Source organism: Gracilinanus agilis, chromosome 3 (genome assembly GCF_016433145.1).
Source record: "Gracilinanus agilis isolate LMUSP501 chromosome 3, AgileGrace, whole genome shotgun sequence".
In the NCBI taxonomy this organism is placed as follows: domain Eukaryota; kingdom Metazoa; phylum Chordata; class Mammalia; order Didelphimorphia; family Didelphidae; genus Gracilinanus; species Gracilinanus agilis.
This window is the reverse complement of record NC_058132.1, coordinates 24,123,813-24,149,924: the sequence shown is the minus strand read 5'-3', so window position 1 is coordinate 24,149,924 and position 26,112 is coordinate 24,123,813. Positions and strand designations below refer to the sequence as shown.

The 26,112-nt window shown below is 38.5% G+C and overlaps 1 protein-coding gene across 1 annotated transcript in view; it reads right to left on the bottom strand.

Moving 5' to 3' along the window:
• Positions 1-26,112, bottom strand: part of LOC123240863 — a 143,278-nt gene that overhangs the window by 78,541 nt on the left and 38,625 nt on the right. The window contains exons 5-8 of the mRNA XM_044668576.1: positions 21,872-21,920; positions 18,446-19,387; positions 18,292-18,391; positions 7,770-8,802 (exon numbers count right to left, since the gene is read on the bottom strand). Of these exons, the coding sequence (XP_044524511.1) occupies positions 7,770-8,802; positions 18,292-18,391; positions 18,446-19,387; positions 21,872-21,920 (2,124 nt within the window). The remainder of the gene's footprint in view (positions 1-7,769; positions 8,803-18,291; positions 18,392-18,445; positions 19,388-21,871; positions 21,921-26,112) is intronic.

Sequence of the window (26,112 nt, the reverse complement as noted above, 5' to 3'; positions counted from 1 at the left end):
GTCTGAGGCCACTTTTTTTTGTTTGTTTGTTGTTTTTTTTTAAACCCTTGTACTTCGGTGTATTGTCTCTTAGGTGGAAGATTGGTAAGGGTGGGCAATGGGGGTCAAGTGACTTGCCCAGGGTCACACAGCTGGGAAGTGGCTGAGGCCGGGTTTCTGAGGCCACTTTTGAACTCAGGACCTCCCCACACCAGTCCTGGTTCTCAATCCATTGAGCTACCTAGCTGCTCCTTATACTCTTTCTTAGTAACCAGAAGACTTAGGTGTTTTGGTAAATATTTAACAACTGACTCTAGGAGAAAATATATGGATATAATACTTAAATATATAACATATGGTTATAAATACATAATTATATGCAGAATATGTTTTTAAAGTTTGTTTTGCATTATTAAACATTTTCTCACCAACAGGACAATAAATCAAGCCCTAGTTTATAACTTTTTCTGATTTCTGAGTTGTAAATATTCACATTCAAAATTTAATAACTGGCTCCCCTGGAGTCAGTACAAACATCCCTCTGACAAGAGCAGGGCACTCGTGGGACTATCACCTCCCTATTTGTGGAAGCTCAGTCCCTCTTATTGAAGCCCAAAATGACAAGAGCTTTTTTGATTTGCTAGATCACATTGCTGATTGCCTCAAACCTGCTATCTCCTCCAAGGGGCAGCTGGGTAGCTCAGTGGATTGAGAGTCAGGGCTAGAGACGGGAGGTCCTGGGTTCAAATCCAGCCTCAGACACTTCCCAGCTGTGTGACCCTGGGCAAGTCACTTGACCTCCATTGCCCACCCTTACCACTCTCCACCTTGGAGCCAATACACAGAAGTTAAGGGTTTAAAAACAAACAAAAAAAAAAAAAACCCTGCTATCTCCTAAAACACCCCAATCTAATTCAGAAACTCTGATAGCCAACCATGTCTCCCCCGACTGCCTCCCTGCTTAATGTCATCTTAGATTCCACCCAATGCTTTAGCTACTCAAGATCCTTTTGGGTCTTCCAGTGTGTTGGCCATCCCTCCCAAATGCATCACCTGCAAATGCACGAAGCATTCCATCTCTGCCATTAAGTGTTGAGAGAAAAGAAAAATGGGATTGAAAAGGGCCACATCTTCTCTGGAGATGAGACCAAAGAATGGGGGTTGGGGGCATGACATAAATTGGAGGAGAGGGAGTTCACGGAGTCTGGTCTCTATTTTGAATATAAGATAGGAGGTCAACAAATGAGGAAGGGAAGAATGGAATAATTCCTAAAGAAAGTAAAAAGAGTTTGGAACATGTGCTGTGCTAAATGAGATCCGGAATGAATTAAGGAAGCTCAGAAGCACTGCCCTGCTGCACTGAAGTGAGACTAAATCATATAAAATGGGACCCACTGGCATGATTGTGTGAATTCAACTATCTCTGATCAGCACAGAAGTAAGGGAGAACAAAGGAAGAAGAAGGTGGGAAGAACTACTATCAGTTATAATTGCTACTCCCACTAATTTGCCTCAGTTTCCCCATCTGTAAAGTGGGAGTAGTAATAATAGCCCTACTTCCCAGAGTTGTTGTGAGGATCAAACTAGATCTCAGTAATGTGTCTAGCACATAATAGGCACTTCATAAATGCCTGTTTCCTTATTTCATCCCTCTCTCCCTTCCTTATAACAAATCCCATTTATTGAGGAACAGACTTATTATAATAATTAGCATTTACATAAAGTGCTTTAAGATTTGTAGAGTGTTTTACAAATTTTATTTCATTTTATCCACACAATAATCCTGGAAGGAGGTTCTATCATTATCCTCATTTTATAGATGAGGAAACTAAGATAGACACAGGCGAAGTGATTTGCCCATGGTTACACAGTGAGGAAGTGTCTGAGGCTAGATTTTAACCCATGGCTTCCTGGCTCCATCACCAATATTCTAGCCACTATGATTTAACAATAAAAAAAGATACTTAGGGAGAATGGAAACAGGGCAGGGCCACCAAAGACAAGGATGGACTTAAATCAGTAAAGTTGGGTGGGTTTTTATAGTCTTTATAATTAATCGATCAATCAATCATTTGATAAACAAACATTTCTTAAGAACCTACTATGTTGGGGGCAGCTGGATAGTTCAGTGGATGAAGAGCAGTCCTGGAAACAGGAGGTTCTGGGTTCAAATTTGACCTCAGACACTTCTTAGCTGCATAGGCCTGGGCAAGTCACTTAACCCCCATTGCCTGGCCCTTACTCCTCTTCTTGGAACCGATATTTAGTATTGTTTCTAGGATAGAAGGGAAAGGCTGTTTTTTGTTGTTGTTGTTTTTTAAAGAACCTACTCTGCTCCTGGCACTGTGCTAAGCACATCCCAAAAAAGGGGGAAAAGTCCCTGCCCTCAAGGAGTTCCCCATCTTATGTGAAGACAATATGTAAGTAAATTATAGTCAAAACAAGCTACAGGCAGGATAAATAGGAAACAACTAACTGAGGGGAGGCACTAGGACGGAAGGGAGCTGGGGTGTAAAGGGAGCCGGAGAGGTCAGTAGTCAGAGCAGAGGAGAGACAACAACTGACAATGTCCAGAGCCAGAGGGTCGTGAGGGAGGGACAGCCAGGAGGCTGGAGTCACTAGATCCGAGAGGGCATGATGAGGAGTGAGGAATGAGAAGGCTGGAAAGGCAGGAGGGGGCCCAGTTATGAAGGGCTTTGAATGCCAAACACAGCCAAGATTCCACCCTCAGCAAACTGCCAGCCTATCCCTGGGACTGAACCTCAGCTCCTCTCTAGAAGCCTGTGGCTTCTCTGTGGGCCCCTAAATTTCTATCCTGACAGTTCGTATGTATTCAGGCTCTCAAGTAGAGTTTGAATTCCCTTCTTTAAGAATATTTCACAGTTGGGGGCAGCTGGGTAGCTCAGTGCATTGAGAGCCAGGCCCAGAGATGGGAGGTCCTGGGTTCAAATGTGGCCTCAGATACTTCCTAGCTGGGTGACCCTGAGCAAGTCACTTAACTCCAAGGCCTAGCCCTTACTGACTCTTCTGCCTTGGAGCCAATACATGGCCACACACTCCACTCTTTAGTATCTTTGTTTAAATAGAGGTGAAGATAAGGTTAAAGAACTTTATAAAAGTCTCCTCCTTAGGAGTGTACTATCCTTGACTCACCTTACAACGCTGAGCATTGGGCTTAGCACATAGCAAGAATTTTGCTGGCTATCTGCTGGGACCAGTCTTCTCCCCCCAGTCTAACAGTGAGAGCCATCCCAAAGTGCCAGGGGGCAGCCTCAGAAGTAAGAGGCCTCCTTCCTGAAGCTCCAACCTCTGGATGTCACCTGTGGGTGACACTGTCAAGGTCATTTTGGGACTGGGTATCTCTGAGGTCCTCCCTCTGGCTCTAAGAGTCTGTGGGGCTCTTTCTGCAGTGGCCTTGGGATTGCTGGTTGTCCACCAAGGGCAGCTGCTCTTCTTCTAGAAGAGAAAGAAAAGGGGCTGAAGGATGGTCTCTCCTACCTAGACCTTCTCCATGTAGTGCTGTGCCCAGGAAGAGCCCTAGGAGGCTCTGCTATATTTCTGTAGTGCTTCTTTAAGGAAATGAGACCTGACCAATTTGAGTCCTGAACAGGGGGCAAAATCTTGGGCATCCTATTTGGTGAGAACTTTTTCCTTTATGAAGTCCTCTAAGTGAGGTCAAGTCAAATCAATGAACATTTCCTAAGCACCTACTATGTGCCCAGCACTGAGCTAAGGGCTGCCTTCGAGGAGCTCCCAATCTAATTCAAGGAGACCACATGCAAACAACTACATCCAGACAAGATATATACAGGATAAATTGGGGAAAACCAACAGAGGGAAGGCACAAGAAACAGGTGTATTAGGGAAAGCTTCTTGCAGAAAGGGAAGTTTTAGCTGAGACCTGAAGGAAGCCAGGAAGCAGAAGATAGGAGGGAGAGATTTCCAGTGGAAATTCACGGAGCCAGGAGATGGAAGATCTTGTGCTAGAACAGCCAGAGTCACTCAGCTGTAGAGTATGTGGAGGGAAGTGAGGTGTAAGAAGCCTGGAAAGGTATGAAGGCATCAGGCAACAGAGGGCTTTGAAAGTCAAGCTGGGGGGTGGGGGGGGGGGGGTTTATTTGGTCCTAGAGGCATGGGAAGCCACTGGGGCTTACTGACTGGGAGGGGGAGGCCAGATGGTCAGGTCTGCACTTTAGGAAAATCAATTTGACAGCAGAGCAGAGCAGAGCAGAGGATGGATTGTAGCTGGAAGGCTAGAAGCAGAAAGGCAGACCCACCAGGCATGAGGAGACATGGAATGCTCTTTCTACACCTCTACTTCTTGGAAACTAACTCCTTCCATGAGCCATCTCAAATGCTACTTCCTGCAAAACTTTCCTGGTCCCTCCAGCTGTTAAGTGTCCCCCCATCCCATCTATTTTTGTTTTGTACATAGCCTTTATTTACTTAGGCCTGAATTTGTTATATACCACCATGTAGAACAAATGTAGGGCCCTTGAGGGCAGGGCTGACCTCCTTATTGCATTTGAATTCTCCGTGCCTAGCACAAGGTGGATACCTCACCAATGCTTGTCTGCCTATGTTGTGCTAAGCACTATGCTAAGTTCAACAGTTATAAATGCGAGGGTATTTATTTTACATTCTATAGGGGGTTGGGGCAATAACACATGTATGTGAATCAGCCAATGAAAGTATATACAAAGTAACTTTAAAAGCAGCTTTCTTTTTGTTGATGGAAGGATGAGAAATTTACTCAGTCCCAGAAGAAGGTGCAAGTCCCTTTAGAAAGGTTTCTAAAAGGGTAGTGCAGTGGATAGAGTATTGGGTCTGGAGTCAAGAAGACCTGAACTCAAATAAGGGCTCAGACACTCATAGTGTTGACCCTGGGTAAGTCGCTTCACCCTGTTTGTCTCATTTTTGTCATCTATAAAATGAGCTGAAGGAGGGAATGACAAACCATTTCAGTATCTTTGCCAAGAAAACCCCAAAGGGATCCCTCAGAATCAGACACGACTGAAAAACAACTAAACAACATCCACAACAATTCCCAGAATATGTCTTCCAGGAAGGGATTGGTACTGTGGTGGAATGAAGAATACTGAGCCAATGATCAACTGGGAAAAGCTATATGTGAGAGGACAGAGGTTGCTTAGCTCCTTTACGGCTTGACCCATGACCCACACAAAAAGGAAGGAAGGAGGCACTGTGCTAAGTGTCTTACAATATTATCGCATTGGCTCCACACCACAGCCCTGTGAGGTAGGGACGCTTTTAGCCCCATCTTCCAGGTCAGGGATCTGAAGCAAACAGAGGTTATGTGACCTGCCCAGGGTCACCAAGCTGAGCCCACAGCACCACCTAGTAGCCGCTCAGAGAAGCTGCATCATCCTCAGTGGGAGGCTGCTCCCACTCTTTCTAGTAATGATGTCCCTGGGAAGCAAAGATTGATCATCACTCAATACATGGATCGGGAACATCTAGTTCTAGGTCTTGGTCCAAGCTCAGGAGAGGGGGCAGCCTAGGATGGCTGATCTTTCTGTTCCTTTCTTTACCAATTTCCTTATTTGGGGTAAATGAACAATAATATACAATTTGAAAACTATCAGGCCAAATATCTAATGGTGAACTATGATTGATCTGTACTCATTCAAGGTACCAACAATGTCCTAATTCCTCAGACTGTAACCTGGACAATAAGCAGAGCCTTTATTCAGGACTCAACTATGTGTCAGGCACCATGCTAAACAATGCTGGTCTTTTTACCCACATTAATTACTTGCTGGGGTGTGTGTGTGTGAAATGTTGCTTTATTTTATATTTTATTCTCTTTCTATTTGAGTTTTCCTCTACCTGAGCTGCCTCGTGTGCCCAGGGTCAGGGTTGCCCATAACTCTAAGGGCCAATTCCTGACCCTGAGGTGTGAACCACAGAAGCCCATGGGCAACCTTGAGACAGGAGAGCTGTGCTCAGCTGAATCAATACACTGTCAATTACTACATGGTATTTGATGGACAGCTTTGCCCTCCTGGGCCTAAATCCACCTTTTTTAAATGTGAGATCTTCTATGAAGAATTCATTTCATTTCGGTATTGAAGTCAAGATGCCACTCAGCCTGCAGCCCTTGCTGACTCCAGAGGAGAAGGATCTCCTTGCTGCAGTGAAGGTCCAATTGAGTTGCGCGAGATAACACAATTTATAAAGTCCATCGGCATGGTTTCCGTGATTTCCTCCAGCTCTGATCAGTCTCCTGCGAGTAAGAGTGAAGAAGGCAAGATGGCAAGATGATGGGGGTAACCTGAGAAAGGGGTATAGCAAGGTGTGATTGGCAGTAAGACGAGACAAGGAAACGAAAGAATGGATGAGCATAATAGTATAGAATGTTTCCGCAATAGTTTTCAGACTGAGAAGAAAAAAGAGTGCAACTAGTGCAAGGATGACGGCCTATGAAAAGATTGATTAATGGATGGCAGGAAGGTCAGAGTGAGGACGTACAAGAGGGTTTGGGGCTGTCAAGTCAGGCACTGGTGGATGGGTATGGAATGATAAAAGATTAGGACTGGATAAAGGAATTGTGGATTTCAAGAACCTAGAAGATTAATTTAACTCTCCAGGAAACATGTTCACTAAGAAAATATCAGAAGCCAAATAAAATTTATTAATTAAATCAATAAGCATGAATGGTTTGGTTTCTAGCATTAAATGTAAAAATGTTACAAAATGGCTTAAGTAACAAAAAGCAACATAATCATGTTGCTCAAAGAAACACACTTAAATGCAAATAAAGATGCCAGAGGTAGCTACAAAGTGCAGCAGAGAGAATACTAAACCTGCACTGAGGAAGACCTCAGCTCGAATTGCACCTCAGACATTTACAAAGCTGTGTGATACTGGAAAAGTCATTTAACCTCTATCACCTTTAGCTTCCTCCTTGGCAAAATGAAGGGATTAGATTCGATGGTCTCTAAGAACCCTTCCAACTCTAATTCTATGATCCTATGATCTAAATTAGACATAGCTAGACTTCCACCAGTACTCCAAAACTGGTTAAGGTTTGGATTGTTTGAGAAAGCTTTCTGTTACTTTTTCTCTACAATACTGAATCTGGTGATGTTTTATTATTCAGATACTACCACAGAAGGCTTTTCCAGTTTTAGGATTTCTTTCCAGGAGTAATCCGTTAATGTTGAATAAAGGGAAGGATTTACTGAATGCCTTCCCACATTCATTGAATTTTAAGGCTGTTCTCCAACATGAATCCTTTAATAGCAAAGTAGGATCAATTTGTCATTGAAGGCTTTCAAAACATCTAGAAGACTTCTTTTCAGCAGGATTCTTCCAGTGCTTAACAAAGTTTGAGCACTGATTGATAACTTTCCAACATTCTTTTTTATTTATAAAAACATCTCTCTGGTATGAATCAATAAGTTATGAGCTGCAAATGAAGATTCATTATAGTTTTAAGAGTTTTCTACTGTATGAATCACTGGATGTTCAATAAGTTAGGAGAGGTAATTGATAATTTTTCTCACATTCCTTACATTAATAAGACTTCTCTCCATTATAAATCATCTAATGTTTAGTAAGTCAAGAGCTATTAACTGAACCTCCTTTCCCCACATGTTATTACACTTTACAGTATGAATCCTCTGTAGTAGAATAAAGCTTGACCTGAGGTGTTTTCCTACATTAATGGTATTTGTAAGGCTACTGGCCAGTATAAATCTTCTGGTTCCAAATAACTTTTGACAAGCTTGGCCACATTTGTTGCATTTCTAAAGCTTTTCTTCAACATGAATCTTCTGATGTCGAATAAGGCTACCTTTCTGAGTGAATGCATTCCCACATTCTTTACATTTATAAGGTTTCTCTCCAGTATGAATCCTACGATGTTGAATGACATGTGAGGAATTAGAGAATACCTTCCCACATTCATTACATTTATAAGGCTTCTCTCCAGTATGAATCCTCTTATGTCGAATGAGGCTACCATTCTGAATGAAGGATTTCCCACACTCTTTACATTTATAAGGTTTCTCTCCTGTATGAATCCTCTGATGTTGAGTAACATGTGAGGTCTTAAAGAATGCTTTCCCACATTCATTACATTTATAAGACTTCTCTCCAGTATGCATCCTCTGATGTTGAATGAGGCCAGATATATGAGTGAATGCTTTACCACAATGACTACATTTATAAGGTTTCTCTCCATTATGAATCTTCTCATGATGAGTAAGGGTGGAATTCTGAGCAAATGTCTTCCCACATGCTTTACATTTATAAGGCTTCTCTCTAGTATGAATTCTCTGATGTTGAATAACTCGAGAGGTATTAGAGAATGCTTTCCCACATTCATTACATTTATAAGGTTTCTCTCTGGTATGAATCTTCTGATGTTGAATAAGGCCAGAGTTCTGAGTAAATTCTTTCTCACATTGATGACATTTATAAAGTTTCTCTCCAGTATGAATTAGCTGATGTTGAATAAAATATGAGGATTTACTGAATGCTTTCCCACATTCTTTACATTTAAAAGGCTTTTCTTTAGTATGAATCATCTGATGTACATTAAGATCAGATTTCTGAATGAAGGCTTTTCCACATACATTACATTTATAGGGTTTCTCCCCTGTGTGTATCCTCTGATGTCGTATAATGCTTGAGGTGTGAGTGAAGGCTTTCCCACATTCCTTACATTTATGAGGCTTCTCTCCAGAATGAATCTTTTCATGTTCAGTAAGATGTGAGCACTGACTGAAATCTTTCCCACATTCATTACATTTATAACATTTCTCTCTAGGATGAATCTTATGATGTTTAGTCATTCTGCTCATATCACTTCCCTGTTGCCTCCTTTTCTGGCTGTCGTGTTTCTCAAATTCTGAAAATATGGAGGAGCCAACATTGCCCTCTCTGAGACTTATTTTCATAACCTGAGATGATTGTTCTTCTGGAATATTTTCATTTGTAGTCACCTCTGTGGTTTCATTGCTAGTCTCCAAATCTGAAAGAGATTAATAAATCATGAATTTCTCCACTTCTTCAGTCTGGGAGAAAGGGAATGAGGTGATGCAACTGAAAATGATTTCCAGTGACAAGAAGAACACGTTCTGAGCACTCTCAAACAGAGCCTGGCATTTTGGAGAGACAGCAGGCAAAGACAATGGAAGGAAAGTGAGGAATCATCTAAAGATGTTGGTGAGGAATTGATGTATGCATGGCATGAGCACAGTGGATAAACCATCAATAAAGACTGCATTGTGAAGTATTCTGAAATATGGAATAACTGTGATAGGATGACTTTGGCTAGCTTCTGATAAGTAAGTTTTAATGAATTAACTTAAGAGGAGAAATGGAGATAAAGGAAATTATGAAGAAAGCAGGGGGAAGCAAATCTGGGAACTGAATCAGGAACTAACATCAGTAAGAGGCCATTTTGTACAACAGACAAGGCTTTGGATTTGGCATGAGTTCAAATCTGTCCTCTTATTTACTCTTCATTTTACCTGGGGCAAATTATCTGATTGTCCTTAGTATGTTTCCTCAACTGCAAAACTAAGAAGATCAGACTAAAATATTTTATAAAAAATAAAATCTTTGCTTCTTTGCAGTGTTGAACCACCAGACCTAGTAAATATTAATACTATATCTGATATGTATTACAAGGCTTTGACTTTGTCGTATGCTTTCCACACATCATGTTATGTGATCATCAGACATGCCCATTATGAAAGTACAATGAGGCTTCTAATTCCTGTTTGGTTTTTTGTTTTTGTTTTTTTAATCTTTATCTTCTGTCTCAGTATCAATTTTAAGATAGAAGAGTGGCAAGGGCTAGGCAATCAAGGTTAAGTGACTTACCCAGAGTCACATAGCTATTAAGTATCTGAGGCCACATTTGAACCCAGGTCCTTCTGACTCCAGACCTTACACTATCCACTGCTACCTAGTTGCCACTTCTAATCCCTGTTTTACACATATTGAAAGTTGTTAAGTGTTTCATCTTGAGTCATATAGTAAGAAATAATAGTTCACATTTATATGGTTCTTTGAGGGCTACAAAACACTTTCCACAGAGTATCTATGTGGTAGGGAGAGTCACTATTACCATCCCCATTTCAAATACACTCCATGTGCAAACACAGGTGTGCCTTTCCATTGTTTATGCAACTTTCTGGACCAAAGAGAAACAGAAGAATAGAGATAGGGCCCAGAAAAAGACCTGCTACAACAGAGCAGTTTCTAGCCATTCTGATGGTGTTATATACTACCTTATAGGACTTTTAAAAGGACAGATATTATGTTTGTGGCTCCCGATTTTGTTTTTGTTTGTTTTCTTAAGGCTTTGGGAGGCATTGACTCTTACTAAGTAGAAAAGCAAAAAGTTTAGATGCTAAAGTATCAACATGCCTACTGGATCACCAAGCAGAACAGCAGATGTGTCTAGTGGGCAGGTTGCCTAATGGGGCACCAAGGGAAAGAATGAGAAGGCCAAAGATCAGGCATTAGGAGATCTCTATAGCTAGTGATTATCACATAAAAGAAAATCAAGTAAAAGAGAGACTGAGGATAGAATCAAGAGAGAGTTATGTCACAAAACCCCAGAGAGAAAAATAGGAAGAGAAGAGGGTAGAGGGGGAAAAGGGAGAGACAAGGGCTGGAAAGAGAGTGGGTGCAGAGAGGCTCAAGTTTCTTTGTCTCTGCCCCAACCTGTCACAGTCCTCTGTGTCTGTCCCACCTCCTCCTATCCCTCCATTCTGGCCAGGCCTGCCCTGGGCTGGATCATGTATGTTCCTTATCTTCCTCAGGCATCTCTTCCCCCAAACACCACATGTCCTTAGTGCCTGCCCCCTTCCTGCCTCCCTCCCTTCTCCACCTCCACAGGCAAATCTGCACAAAGTAGAGGCCTGCGGAGCTCTCCACGTAAGGAAGAATTGTCTGTAATTCTTTTAAGAGTAGCCCTATTGCCAGTAGGTAACATAGCGGGCAGGGTGCTAGACTCACTGTTAGGAAGTCAGGAAGTTGTAACTCAAATCTGGCTGTGTGCCCTTGACACAATCTCTATCTGCCTTAGTTTCCTCATCTATAAAGTGGGGGACATAATAGTAGCACCTGCCCCCTAGGGCTGTCACGAGGATACGATAAGCTAATATTTGTAAAGTACTCTGCCAACCTTAAATGGTGGATGATACAGTGGATAGACCACCAAGCCTAGAGTCAGGAAGACCTAAATTCAAGTTCAAATCCAGTCTCAGACACTTACAAGCTATGTAACACTGGACTAGTCACTTAATCCTGTTTACCTCAGTTTCCTGACCTGTAAAATGAGCTGGAGGAAAAAAAGGCAAACCACTCTAACATCTTTACCAAGAAAATTCCAAATCGGGTCACAAAGAGTTGGATACTAATAACTTTATACCACAAAATACACAAAAGTCTATCAATATTTCATATCTGCTTTTAGATAAATAAAATTGTTATGTAGAAATAGTAATGATGTGTCTATGCTAGCAAAGCACTTGGCTGATATAATCATTTGATGTAGTACATAATTTTCCTATATTTTAAAATGCTGATTCTAGTCCCTTTGTTATTAATCTATAATTCTCATTTAGGACAAAAATTTAAATCCAGAATTATCGCTTTTAAATTTTATTTTGATCACATATCCATGCAATATATCTGTTTCTTTTTCATAGTTTCATAGTTGGTTTCTTTTTAACTTTATTCTTCTGTTTAAATTTTCTTTGAAGAAAAAAAAAGAACTAAGACTTTAAAAAACAAAACCTGTTTAAGGGTGGTGGATAATGGCAAGAGTTTGTAAAAAGTAAAGTAAAAGTAAAAAGTAAAAAGATGAGGATTTCCTTAACTGAGAATGGTGAGGATCAGCAAACAAGCAGTAAAGAGAGAAGCAATTTTGTGTGGTAAAGACGTTCCTGGGATGTATCAAGAACCTGGAAACCTCTGGATCAGAATTGTGAATTACCAGAAATGTGAGTTTTCTTTCCTCAAGTGCTTCACTGCCAGATTTCTGTGTGTAACCAAGTACATTGCTGAAAGACTGTAATCTAGGTTTATAAGTGTATGTGATGGGCTTTGTGTATTTATGTATTCATAATGTAATAAAAAATAAAATATAAAATAAAATAAAAAGAATCACTGGACTGCACATCAGCTTGGGGGGTGGGGGAGTAGTCAGGGGGTGAAGGGGAAATTTCTTTTATATTAATGTTAAATTGTTATATTTAAAATCCAAAAATGCCTTTACTGAGAATAGTTGGTTATAGCAAAAGAAAATGTACTGGTCAGAGTCTAGGGGAAATATATTTCATCTCCACAGGGTTTACACCTGAGTCCCTGAGGGAGTCTGAATGGAACATAGGTGGTCCCTCCTTTGGAACTTAGTTAGGTATGCTGGTTAGGAGGGCAAGTTGGAATAAATGAACCAAACCCAGAGGGCAACAAGGGCCTCACATGCCCAGGAGGAGGGGATTACACTGAATGAATGTTGACTCTATCCTCACTGTGATGAGGCCAGAACACATTTTCAGCTGTACAAAACTGGGGTTGTATCTATTCTGAAGCATAAAGAATGAGAAGAGAAGAAATTAATGTAGATGGCTTTTGATTTAGCTGAGAACAACAGGATGATCAAGACCTAATTCCATATTATTGATAGTTGGACTAGAGTTATCATTTAGTGTCTACATCCCCAATAATATCTCCATCAGCCCATGTGTTCAAGCAGTTGTTTTTCTTCTGTGTTTCTTCTCCCATAGTTCTCTTGGAAGAGTTTTAGATGGGGAAGACAGTGGCATTTGCAGGTAGCAGGGAAGGAACTAATAGGTAATGAAGGATTAAAAATTATAGGATGGTCATGAAAGTGGGGCCAATATCCTTGAGAAGACCTGGAGGGATGGGATTAGGGATTCATGTAGAGCAGTGATTCCCAAAGTGGGCGCCACCGCCCCCTGGGGGGTGCTGCAGCAATCCAGGGGAGCAGTGATGGCCACAGGTGGATTTGGGGTCAGTGAATAACTATAAGGGGGCAGTGATAGTATGTGACAGGGGGCGCTAAATAATGTTTTTTCTGGAAAGGGGGCGGTAGGCCAAAAAAGTTTGGGAACCACTGGTGTAGAGTCTTGGCAAGAGGAAAGACCAGTTCCTCACTGGTGATTAGAGTAACAGCAAAAAGTTAGAAATGGCATAAAGGAAAGAAATAAGAAAACAGGCTTTTATTAAATACTATAAGAAATGATGAACAAGATGATTTCAGAAAGAACTGCAAAGACCTATTTGAACTGATACAGAGTGAAATACACAGAACTTGAGCAACTATGATACTCTCAGCAATATAATGATCCAGGACCATTCTGAGGGACTTATGACAAAGAATGCTATCCACCTCCAGAGAAATTCCATCACCATCATAGATCACAATTTGTTCAGCCATTCCCTGATTGATGGACATCCCTTCAATTTCCAGTTCTTTGCCACCACAAAAAGAGTGTGGCTGCTAAATCTTGTATAATGCTCAGCACCTGAATTGTTTCTTTCTTGCTGTTTGTGGCATTTTTTTTTTCTTTGACCTATAAGTTCTGAATTTGAGCTATTGTGTTCCTAGAAGTTTTTATTTTGGGGTTCCTCTCAGGAGGTGACTTGTGGATTCCATTTTCATATCTCATTGGTTCTAATACATCTGAGCAACTTTCTTTTGGGAAAATAATGTCTGGGCTTTTTTGCCTTTTTTTTTTTTTTTTTTTGGTTATGGCTTTGAGTGAGTCCAATGCTTCTTTTTTTTTTTTTTAAATAATTTTTATTTTTTAGAAAAAAGAGTGAGGAAAGCCAGCAACACTTGAACCTTATTTTCATATAAACTGGTCAAAAGAGGGATCATACAAATAAACACAAGCATTTGGTGCTGAAATACATTTTACCCAATAAGGAAATAGTAGGGAAAGGGAAGAAGGGAAAAGAGAAAATAAAAGAAAGGATGGATTAATAGAAAGATTAGACCTAAAATAAAATTATAAATACCTGAGATTGTGAAGAGAGGTTAAAAAGAGAGAGAAAGAGGATTAAGAATCTATAACTGTTCTCTGGACAAAGGAAAGGGAATGAGAGGGAAGGAGCAGAAGCAAATTACTTGATAAATGGTTAAAGGATATGTATAAGTAGTTTTCAGAGGAAAAAATCCAAACTCTCAAGTCTTATTTTTAAAAATCCTCCAAATTACTAATAATCAGAGAAATGCAAATTAAAACAACTCCCTCTTTTTTTTTTTTTTTTGGCAAAGTTGACAAAAAAAGGAAAACAACAAATGAACTGTTGGTGGATGGAGCTTTTACTAGTCCAGCCATTTAGAAACAATACTCCAAAAGTTATTAACAGTTCACATCATTTGAATCTAGTATTATTAGTTCTACATTCCAAAGAGATCAAATAAGAAAAGGAACCACATGCACAAAAATTTTTATAGCACCTCTTTTGATGCTATAATTAAAGATTGTATTCACGAATTAGGAAGAGGCTGAACAAATATATGTATAGAATGAATGTTTATTGTGCTATTGTAAGAGTATGGCAGAGCTAGTTTGAATTGAAAGAGTATGGCAGAGTTCTTGAGAACCAAGTGTAAGCATTTACAACTCAGAAGTTGGCAAATGTTACAAATCAGAAGTATTTATTGTTTGGTTGGATGTCTAGACTTAAGTGAGAGAGAAAACATGAGTAATGCATATACACCTTGAAAAAGTGTCATGTGTCTTCTCCTATAAAATCCAGTTGTTAAACATTGACCAGCACACTCCTGCTCTAAGAAATGATGCAGAAAGTGGTTTCAGAGAAACTTGGTTAGACTTACATTAACTTACATGGTGTCAAGCGAATAGAACTAGAACAAATTTTTTTTTTTACTATAAAGACAACTTTGAAAGACTTAAAAACTCAGATTGATACAATGACCAGCCACAATTCCAGAGGATTTATGATAAAGCATGCTTCCCTCCTGACAGAGAGGATGACTGAGATATATACATATTGCACTGGACACAGCCAGTGCTATATAATCTTTTTTTTTGCTTGACTATGTACACTCATTACCATTATTTTGTTTTTCTTTCTTTTTCCAGAGTCAGGAGAGGTGGATTTTCATTCATTAAAGAAGTGGTTCCAGTAGTCCTGACAGAACGTGATGAGGGTTTGAGCTGTGTAGTGGTAGTTTTTAACTCCAGGTACTACTCCCTAAAGCCATTCCTTCTTAGGGCTTGGTTGGAGGTTTCCAGCCTAAGCATCCAGATGCTCAAGAACAGAAATCTGAATGAGATAGTTGGCTTGATACATGTCTCAGAACGTATGATCAAGTCCTTTAACCATTTGGCTGACTTCCTGCCAAAGTTAGTAATATACATACCCAAAAGAGGCATCAGGGCTGAGTGAAATGAACTTATTTGGGTTCTAGATTTCAACTCATCTCCTGCGAACAGCTCATTTGAGCTTCAGCTTGCACACTAGCACAGACACTTAAAGCAGGATTTATCTGTTGTCCGCTTAGTGTCTTTCCTCTGCTGTGGCTGTGTACTAGGGGTAATAGAATTACCTGCTCGGATCACATAAGATGCAGGTAATATGCATAGCAGACTCTAGGCATCTATGTATGTATGTGCACACTATATGAGCTGAAAGGAATCTCCTTCCATTGGCTGTGTAGCCAGAACTGTCTGACTCTGAAGCAACTTAACTAGACACGGTCCTTTCTCCTTCCTGCAGTCCCATCTTGGGGAGGATTCATTTGCTCAAAGCAGGTGACACCAAGTGGTAAAGGAGGGTCTGAGGTCCACCACCCTCCCACTTCGTACACCATGTCACAAAATAGGGTTTGGGTCTGTTTTGTTTGTCTTTTTCAGGTCCTGATTCATGGAGGGGAGTCTCTGACTCATGAATTCGAGACCTATATTCTGGAGCCTAGGATTCCAGAACAAATGTTGCAGTCAGCCCAAGAAGGAAGCTCTAAGAAGCCAGGATCCCAGAACTTGACCTTGGTTGGATTAATGAACCCAATTCTCTTTTCCTACTGAGATGGTGTACAGTTTGTTTGCTCTTGTTCTTTTTTTTATTTTAATATTTCATCTTTTTCCTCAATTACATATAAAAACAATTTTTAACCTTTGTGTTTTTAATTCGAGTCAAAAAATGTAAAACATTTTTCTGTATTAAGTCATTTTGTGGACGAGAATTTAAATTAAAAAAATGAATAAAGTGAAATATAGTATATTTCAGTTTCCATTGAGACTCCATCAATTCTTTATTTTCCTATATATCTTTGAAGTAAACATTCATTTGTAAAAACTAATTAGATTTAAATTGCTAAAGAGAGCTGGAATGCTAGCCACTGGTCCCCTCCAAAATGATTAGAACACAATTAGTGGGGACTCAATCCAAAGATAGAGAAAAGAAACCTGAAGTGGGAAGGTAGTAAAATCATGTTACATAAGTAAATTCTCTTTTCTTGACTATCAGATCTTCCAGAAGCATTTCATTTTGTTACAATCTTGAAATGAAGCACCAGACTAGTCAGCTCTGGCCTCCTACACAGAAAAAGGAGGATTGTCCTTCTGCAATGAATTCCCATTTGAGGAGAGCCAAAATTTACAGTGAATTTAATTAGTATAGCATCCTGACTTTCTTCGGATCTATTCAGCAGCATGTTAGGAAGAGTATAGGAGTTGGATGGGAAGAGCAATCTTAAGTTAGACTTTGACACACTATGACATTAGTACAAGATAGAGGGCAAGGATTATGTAGAACTGAAGTGGTTCACTGAGGGGTTGAGGCTGGGAAGAGAAAAGAGTGTACTGGGCAGCACAAGCATGAAGGCTTACAGATGGACTGAGAAGTGAAAGGATTGGAGGTCACTGTCAAAATGAAGCACAATATTTAAGGGATCATTGGGCATAGAGAAAAATAGAATGATAAAATATTTTGATTAGAAAATCAAATTATAGAGTCCATGAATATAGATTAAGATAAATTTCATTTGCTCCAGGCAAAGTGGTCAATAAGAAAATGTTAAAGTTAAATTGAATTTATTGATTACAAGAATAAATATTAATGGTTTAAATTCCATCATTAAATGAAAAAGTCACAGAACTAGTCAAGAAACAAAAAACAATAGTTACATTACAATGGTATGGGAAGAATGGCTTTAATAGTTTTAAAACTTTTGGAATACTGTGTGTGTATGTGAATAATAATTTACAGAGGGTTTATTATGTGTAAAGCACTGTGCTAAGTGCAGGGGATACAGAGGGGGAAAAGAAGCTAGTTTTTCCTCAAAGAAAGTGAAACATTTTGGGGAAGATAATACATATAGTTGTTCTTTCTATGTCTTAGATATGAAATCCTTATTTGAGAAACTTGATACAAAGACATTTTCCCCATTTGACTACTTCCCCTATCCTAGATACATTCACTGACCATTTATCAATTTCACAACCCCATTCCTATTGGTTGGAGGACATCTCTTTGGGGAAGACACCCAGATGTTAGAAAACATAGGACCTTGACACTGGCCCTAGAGCTTAACACTGAGGACCTCTGGCCTTTATATCTTCTTTGTATCTTGACTCTTTGATATAGAATGCTTTTCCCAAATAAGCTTCATGCTTCTTGAACAGAGACTGGCTTCTTTTTCTTGATGTATCCCTAGCACTTAGTACAGTGCTTGGCATATAATTAACCCCCTATAAATTACCTTATAAATCTTCATTCTCTTATTAATCAGTTGATATTGAATCAAGTTAGAGAAGTTACAGAATACTTTCCTATGTTCCATGCATTTATAAGATGATTTTCCAGTAAGAATCCTTTGATAGTTAATGCCACATCAGGCTTTTCCATCTAAATTGCATTCGTAAGATGTTATCCAGTATGAATTTTCTAATGTCTAATCAAGGCTGAGTTCTCAGTAAATTGTTTTTCACATTCTTTGTTATTTGTGATTATTCATTCCAGTATGAATCCTCGGAAATATAAATACTGAATTCTAGGTAAATGTTTTCCCCTATTATTTACATTTTTGAGCCTCCACTCTAATATGCCTCAGTTGATATACAATAAGGATTTCCCTCCATCATGAATTCTCCAATGAAGAAAAAAATGTGAAGAGTGGGGGAATGTTTTGCAATAGTCGTTACAATTATAAGGCTTCTCTCCTGTATGTATCCTATGATGTACAATGTTTTGGAGCTCTCAATGAAGGAATTTCCACACTTGTGACATTAGTCAGGCTTCTTTCTGTTGGGATTCCTCAGGTACTTTAGATCTGAGTTGTGATTGAAGGCATTCCTACACCCATTAGATTTGTAAGGCTTCTCTCCAGAATGAAATATTTGATGTGAACTAAATGAAGGGATTCCTTCACTCATTATATTTTAGGGCTTTTCTCCAACATGAATCTTCTGATGTAGACTAAGACTTGAATTGCGAGTGAATGACTTACCACATTCATTACATCTAAAGGGCTTCTCTCCAGTATGGATCCTCTGATGTTGGTGCAGGTAGGAGTTCCGAGTGAAGGCTTTCCCACAATCATTACATGTATAAGGCTTCTCTCCAGTGTGAATCCTCTGATGCACAATAAGAGTTGAACTTTCAATGAACGCTTTCCCACATTCACTGCATTTATAAGGCTTCTCTCCTGTATGAATCCTCTGGTGTTTAACGAGGTCTGACCTCTGAATGAATGTTTTCCCACATTCATTACATATAAAAGGCTTTTCTCCAGTATGAATCCTCTGGTGAACAATAAGGGTTGAACTCAAAATGAAGGACTTCCCACATTCATTGCATTTATAAGGCTTTTCCTCGGTATTAATATTCTGGTGTACGATAAGGTCTGAGCTCTGAATGAAAGCCTTCCCACATTCGTTGCATTTATAAGGCTTCTCTCCACTATGAATCCTCTGATGTAAAATAAGGTTTGAGCTCTGAATGAAAGCCTTCCCACATTCGTTGCATTTATAAGGCCTCTCTCCAGTGTGAATCCTTTGGTGTACTGTAAGGATTGAGTTGCGAGTAAATGCTTTTCCACATTCATTACATTTATAAGGCTTCTCACCAGTATGAATCCTCTGATGTACAACAAGGCTTGAATTGTGAGTGAATCCCTGCCCACACTGATTACATTTATAACTTCGGTCTCTCTTCTGATGTTTCATCATTTTTCTCCCATCACTCTCCTGTTTCTCCAGATGCCTCTTTTTAAGGCACTTACTTCCCCCACATCTCCTCAGAGTGGAGTGATGCCATTTGTCCCCTCTGAGTTTTTCCACTTTTACCCCTTGGGATGACTGTTCTCCCAGAAAGTTCTCTTTTGGAGTTTCATCTGTGGTTGTAGTCATAGCCTCCAAGTCTGAAAGAGATTAAGAAAAATGATGAATTCCCTCATTCTCTGAGCTAAGAAAAAGAAAAAAACTTCAGATGGGATAATGTAATTGAAAATGGTACCCAGAGATAGAATAAACATAATGCTAAGCATTGTTTAATAGGTGCTGACACTCTGGAAAGAAAATGCTCAGGGACAAGGGAAGGGAAGTGAGGAAGAGTCTAAGGAAGTGAGATAGGGGTATGCGCATGCATGTGGGTGTGTGAGCATGTGTGCCAAACATAGAGGGCAAGGAGAAACCTTCTCTATAGAACAGTGGTGTCAAATTCTAAATGGAAAGCCACAAGTTAACATTCTCTATGTTGTATTTTATTTTTATTTATTTTATTGAAATTTCTCAATTACATTTTAATCTGAGAACTCAGGAGTTCTCTAGATACTTGCAACCCATAGGTCACAAGTTTGACACCTCTGATCTAGAAGAACTGAATGTGAAGTTTTCATAAAACTAGATTAGGGTGGCATCTCTACCTTGTGTTGAGTCTTAACAAAATAGTTTAAGGACAAAGCATGGGAAGAAGGGAAAATATATAGAGAAGAGCATGGATTGGAGAAACTTTATGGAATCAGAATCTAAGCCTATGGGTTCCCTTTAGGGTCCCTCTCTCTAGCCCAATAATCAGTAGTTGCCACCTTTCTCTAGCCTCTGTGAAGGGCCCAGATCCAGAACCATTGCTAACAACTTAATGCCATTTGTGGAGAGATCCATTCAATGTTTAGCCCCTCAGGATCTTCTACAAGACAAATAAGGCACCCCAGCCTCCTGACCTGGCTCTTATATTCTTCTGGCAACTATCAAAACAAAAGTATCACCAGATAAGACTATGTAAACTCAAAGGAGGCCTCACAGTCTAATCTCCTATGTCCCTCAACTCCCCAAATTCATTACATTTTCCCCAAAATCCTCCCCTCTTGCCAAATTATATCCTTTCTCCCAACTTCTCTCCTATATGTCCCTTTCTCTCCCTTACATAGCCACAACCCTCGTTCAGGCCCTAATTTTAAGTAGCTACTTCTCCCTCAAATCTTCTTCACTCCAAACTATTCTCCAATCAGATGCCAACATTATTTTTCTAGAAAGTACATCTGATCCTTCTGTTCAGTGAGATCCCAGATTTGTGTTGTTTTATTACTATTATTTTGATGGTTTTCCTGATATGGAACTAGTTCTGCATTTCTAGTAAAAACCCAACTTGGTCATAAAGTCTAATCTTTGCAATATGCTCCTGTACTCTAGCATTTTCTTAAATTTGCCAATATTCCCTACAAATATTGACTAATATTTTACCCTACTTTGACTCTTCAATTGTATAGGTTTCCAGCCCATGTTTGTATTATTTGGTAGGACCTCTTCTTTTACTATTTTTTCAAATAATTTATGTAATAACGGAATTAATTTTACTTTAAGCATTTGATGGAATCGGTTTGAAAAGTAAGTTTTAAAAAAAAAAAAGAAAAGAAATCTAAACCCTCTACTTATTCCCCCACCTTCCTCATTTCCCTGTTGAGTGAAATGTATTTCTGCATCCATCTCTATGTGTTCTTTCATACTCTGACTAGTTCAAATTAAAATGAGGTTCAAACATTTCCCACTTCTCCTTACCCTTCCTTCTCCCCATCCCCAATATATTCCTTTCCTGTCTTTCTTTTCTTCTTTAAGTTCATCAAAACATAGTAACACCCAAGCTCTCTGTTTTGATTTTCTCTATATCTCTGATATTTATATCATCTTCCTCTATTATCATACGAACACTTTGTCCTTGAATAATGAATTCTGATTGCTTGCTTTTATTTACCTTTTTGTGTTTCTCTTGACTCCCAAGAATGAATTTCGGTTTCTACTCATTTCTGGTCTTTTCATCAGGAATACTTAGAAGTCTTCTATTTCGTTAAAAATCCATTTTCCACACCTGTAGGGTTTTCTGAGTTTTGCTGGTTAAGTTATATTTTTTTTTTGGTGTCTTTTTTTTTTCTTTTTTGCCTTTTGGAATATTATCTCCCAAGTTTCTCACTTCTTTACGTGAAGGCTGCTAAATCTTGTATGATCCTGACTGTGGCTCCTCTATACTTGATTTCTTTCCTTCTTTCTTGATGTTTAAAGTCTTTTTTTTCCCCTTTGACCTGGAAGCTCTGGGTTTCAGCTACAATGGTTCTGGGAATTTTTATTTAGGAATTTCTTTCAGGTGGTGACTGGTGGATTCTTTCTAATTGCACTTTGCCTCTGCTTTTAAGAGCCTATGGTCGTTTCCTTTTGTGTTTTCTTGAAATATGATGTCCAGGCTTTTTTCTTGTCACAGGTTTCAGGCAGTCCAATAATTCTTACGTGATCCCAATTTTATGATGCAAGATATCTTACATTTTCTTCTTTTTTTTCCACCTTTTGACTTTTATTTTTTAAAATAACATTTATTGATACCTTTTGTTTTTACATTACCAAAATTTCTCCCAGTATCTTTTCTTTCTCCTTTCCCAGAAAGCCATCCCATATAGCAAATAATATCTTAAAGAGAAAAAAATAGAGGAAATAAAGATATCAGCAAAACCAATTAATACATTAGAAAATCTCTTAAAACATACACATGACCTCTTAACACTGCAAAGGAGGGGGGTGGGGTGGAGGTATATCCTCATAGTTCTTCTTTGGGGCCTGGCATGTTGACATAATTTTATGACTTTCATTTTTGGTTTTGTGGCTATTGTTCTTTTCACTGACAATGAGGTGATAGTTATATATATTGTATTCTTGCACTGCTTACTTCACACACAAGTTCCCAGCTTTCCATGTTCTCTGTAAGCAATATAGCTGTCATTTCTTATTTAACAATAATATTCCATTACATTCATGCAACCCATTTCCCAGCTGAAAGGCACTTATTTTATCTGAAATTCTTTACTACCACTAAAAGTATTACTATTAATGTTTTGGTGTATGTAGAGTTTTTCTTATCAACGACCTCTCTGAGGTATATGCTTAGGAGTGGAATCTTTGGATCAAAAAATTTGAAGGTTTTAGTAACCTTATTTGCATAATTCCAAATTATTTTCCCAAACAGTTATGCTAATTCACAGTTTTACCATCAATAAACTAATGAGTCTGTCTTCCCACACAACCTCTCCAATTTCAACTACTCTTATCATCTTTTGTCATCTTTACCAATCTTCTGGGTGTAAGGTAAAACCTCAAGGGTTTTTTCATTTACATTTCTCATTATATTAGTTATATGGAGCATTATCTCATATGGTTACTAATAGTTAACAATTCTCTTGAAAACTGTTGGGTATGTATATTACACGAAAGCACTGGTATAATAACCTATAACAGATCATTTACCGCCTTAGGGAGGGGTTTAGGAAGGGATAGAAAGAATCTGAATTGTCAGAAAACAGTTATTTAAAAACTGTTTCTACGTGAAATTTTTTTTAAAATGAAAGAAAACTGTTGGTGCATCTTCTTTGACTACATATACTGGGAAATAGCTTTTGGTTTTACATAAACACACATGGCAGTCAATATATGTATATATCATATTCTTTTTACACCTGAAGAGGAAGATGTAAGCTTAATAAAAGAAGATATAAAAGATATAAAAGCAACTATAAAAAGATAGGGTTTGATATCTAAAATATATGGACAACACACACATCTATATTATCTATTTATATAAAATACAACTAAGAATACATCTACTCACAGTTACAAAAAGTATATGGTCTGCTTCCCTTCTAATGTTTGCCTAGTATGATAGAATATTACAGTAACATTTATTTTGAACTTATTCTGGAATATGATGTAAGATTGTGATTTAAGCCTAATTTATGTCAGAGTACTTTCTAGTTTTACAGCTGTTTCATTAGAGAGTTCTTTCCTATTTAAGTTAGGTTTTCCTATATAAATTTAGGTTTTGGGTTAAGTCCTACTTCTTCTGGTTCCCCCTTTGCTAATGTGTTTCATTGTACTACTTCTTAATATATATATATATATATATATTTTTTTTTAAACCCTTACCTTCCGTCTTGGAGTCAATACTGTGTATTGGCTCCAAGGCAGAAGAGTGGTAAGGGTAGGCAATGGGGGTCAAGTGACTTGCCCAGGGTCACACAGCTGGGAAGTGTCTGAGGCCAGATTTGAACCTAGGACCTCCCGTCTCTAGGCCTGGCTCTCAATCCACTGAGCTACCCAGCTGCCCCCTCTTAATATATTTTTAAATCAATAACAGCTTTTATTTCTGTTGCTTTACAAAAGTTTGGAATCTCGAAGTGTTACTCCTCCACCATTATTTCCTTTTATTTACTGTTTCCCAAGGAATTTTTGAAAGTATCGTCTAGGGAGCAACTAGGTGACTCACTGAATTGAGAGCCAGACCCAGAGACGGGAGGTCCTGGTTCAAATTTGGCCTCAGGCACTTCCTGTGTGATCCTGGACAAGTCACTTAACCTCCACTGCCTGGTCTTCATGTCTCTTCTGCCTTGGAACCAATACATAGTATCGAGTCTAAGAAGAAAGGTATGGTTTTTTTTTTTTAAGAGTATTCTCTATAACTAAAAGTCTGCATCATATATAATGGGGACATACCAAAAACTTTCCCAACAAATAAAGGAGCAAAAGCAAAGTTGTTCACTCTGTTATTATTTTATACAGTTCTTAAAATGCTAGCAATAGCATTAAGATGAGAAAAAATTACAGGTATTATGACAGGCAATGAGGCAACTATGTGTTGAATATATGATGATATACTTTAAAATTCCCAGAGTCAGCAATGATCCCAAATGAAATGAATGTAGCTTCAGCAAAGTTGCAGGCTACAAAATAATCCACACAGACACACACACACTCCCCTAATCAACATGATTTCTACATAATAATAACAAAATCCAAGAGACAATCAGTAAACTATCACTCAAACTGACTATAAAGGAAGAATATCAAATCAACAAGATAACTAATATACAAGGTAAAATCACAATAAAAAAGAAATTAAAATAATTATTTCAATATAGTATATCCAATATATTGAGAACACTGAGAATACAAAAGAAACAGAGAAATGCCTTAAAAAATGTAAAACACTAACCCAACAGAAAAACAGAAATTTTAAATAATCTAGGTCTCGGTAATTGAAACAGAACTAGCCATAAAGGATTCGTCAATAAAAAACTCCTGGTCCTGATGAATTTCAGGAGAATTCTACCAAATTTTTAAAAAGCAATTAGTACCATTACTACCCAAATTATTCCTCAAACTGAGAAAGCACTCTATGATATACCTTTTATGAGACAAATATAGTCCTAATGAATAAACCAGGGAAGGATAAAGCTTAAGGACCAATCATTAATGAATATCATTTAAATTTTTCTAAACAAAATCCTGTCAGGTCATGGTATTTCATCCAAGGGTAGGGATGATTCAACATTAGGAAGGTAATCAATATAACAAATCACACTGAAAAAAAAAAATCAAGGCAGCTAAGAGGCACAGTGGATACAGTGCCAGACCTGGAGTCTGAAGATCCTGGATTCAAATATGGCCTAAGATACTTCCTAGCTGTGTGACCCTGGGCAAGTCACTTAACTTCATTTGCCTAGCCTATGCTCTTTAGTCCAGAGTTAAGCCTGAAAGTAAAAATTTTCAAATAAAACAAAAATGCTGAACCCATTAGCTCAAGAGATGTGGGAAAAGCCTTTGGAAAAAGTACAGCATTTATGAGTGTGTGCCCATGTGCATGAGTATGCATAAAATCCTATTAAGTAAAAGTGGAAAGAGACGTTTTACAATGGATATCCACTAGAAGCTTTCCCAATAAAGGCATAAGGTAGGCTGCCTCTTCTCTCCATTATTATTTGATATAGTTCTAGAAACATTACCACTAACAAAACAAGAGAAAGAAATTACAGGCTTAAAGATAAAGTGGCTCATATAGAAAAAAATTCTAGGAAATCAACAAAGATATTAATGGAGGTCAGCAAAGTTGAAGGTTGCAAAAACCACAAAGATCAACAGCATTTCTATATAATGAGAACATAATCCAAGATAATCTAATAAAAGAAAATCCAAAATCCAGTAATAAGGAGGAAATTTCCATTCAAAGTAACTATAAAAATGCATGAAATACCTGGATGTCAATCTGTCAAAACACAAAATATTTATGTAACTCAATTACAAAGTGCTCCTTTAAAAAATGCAAAACTTAAACAGTTAAAGGAATATTCAGTGCTCATGACTGGAAAATGACAATATAATGAAAATGATAGTACTACTAATGCTAATTTAAAATTTTGACTTTTCATATTGCTTGTGGTCCGTTCTGGAGAAATAAAGAGTATGGGTAATGGAGGGGAAGAAGTAAAGAAATATCTAAATGTGGGGTAGGGGGAGGGAGACAGAGACAGAGACAGAGACAGACAGAGGCAGAGAGGAGCAGGCAAGAGTGAGGAAAAACTGAAAGGTGAGGTGTATGTTTAAGACTTGACAGGCAGGTGTTCTAGAAGGAAGGGATTGCTGCAAGCAATGGGGCAAACTAGACAAGGGCACGGTGGAGCAAGAAGGCCACTTTGGCTAGATCACGAAATACATGAAGGAAGAGAATGAGTGATCACCCCGGGGAAAAAGTTAGATAAAGCTGAACTGTCAAGGGCTCTGAATGATAAACAGAAAAATTATTTTATCTTTAAGGAAATAAAGAACAATAGAAGCT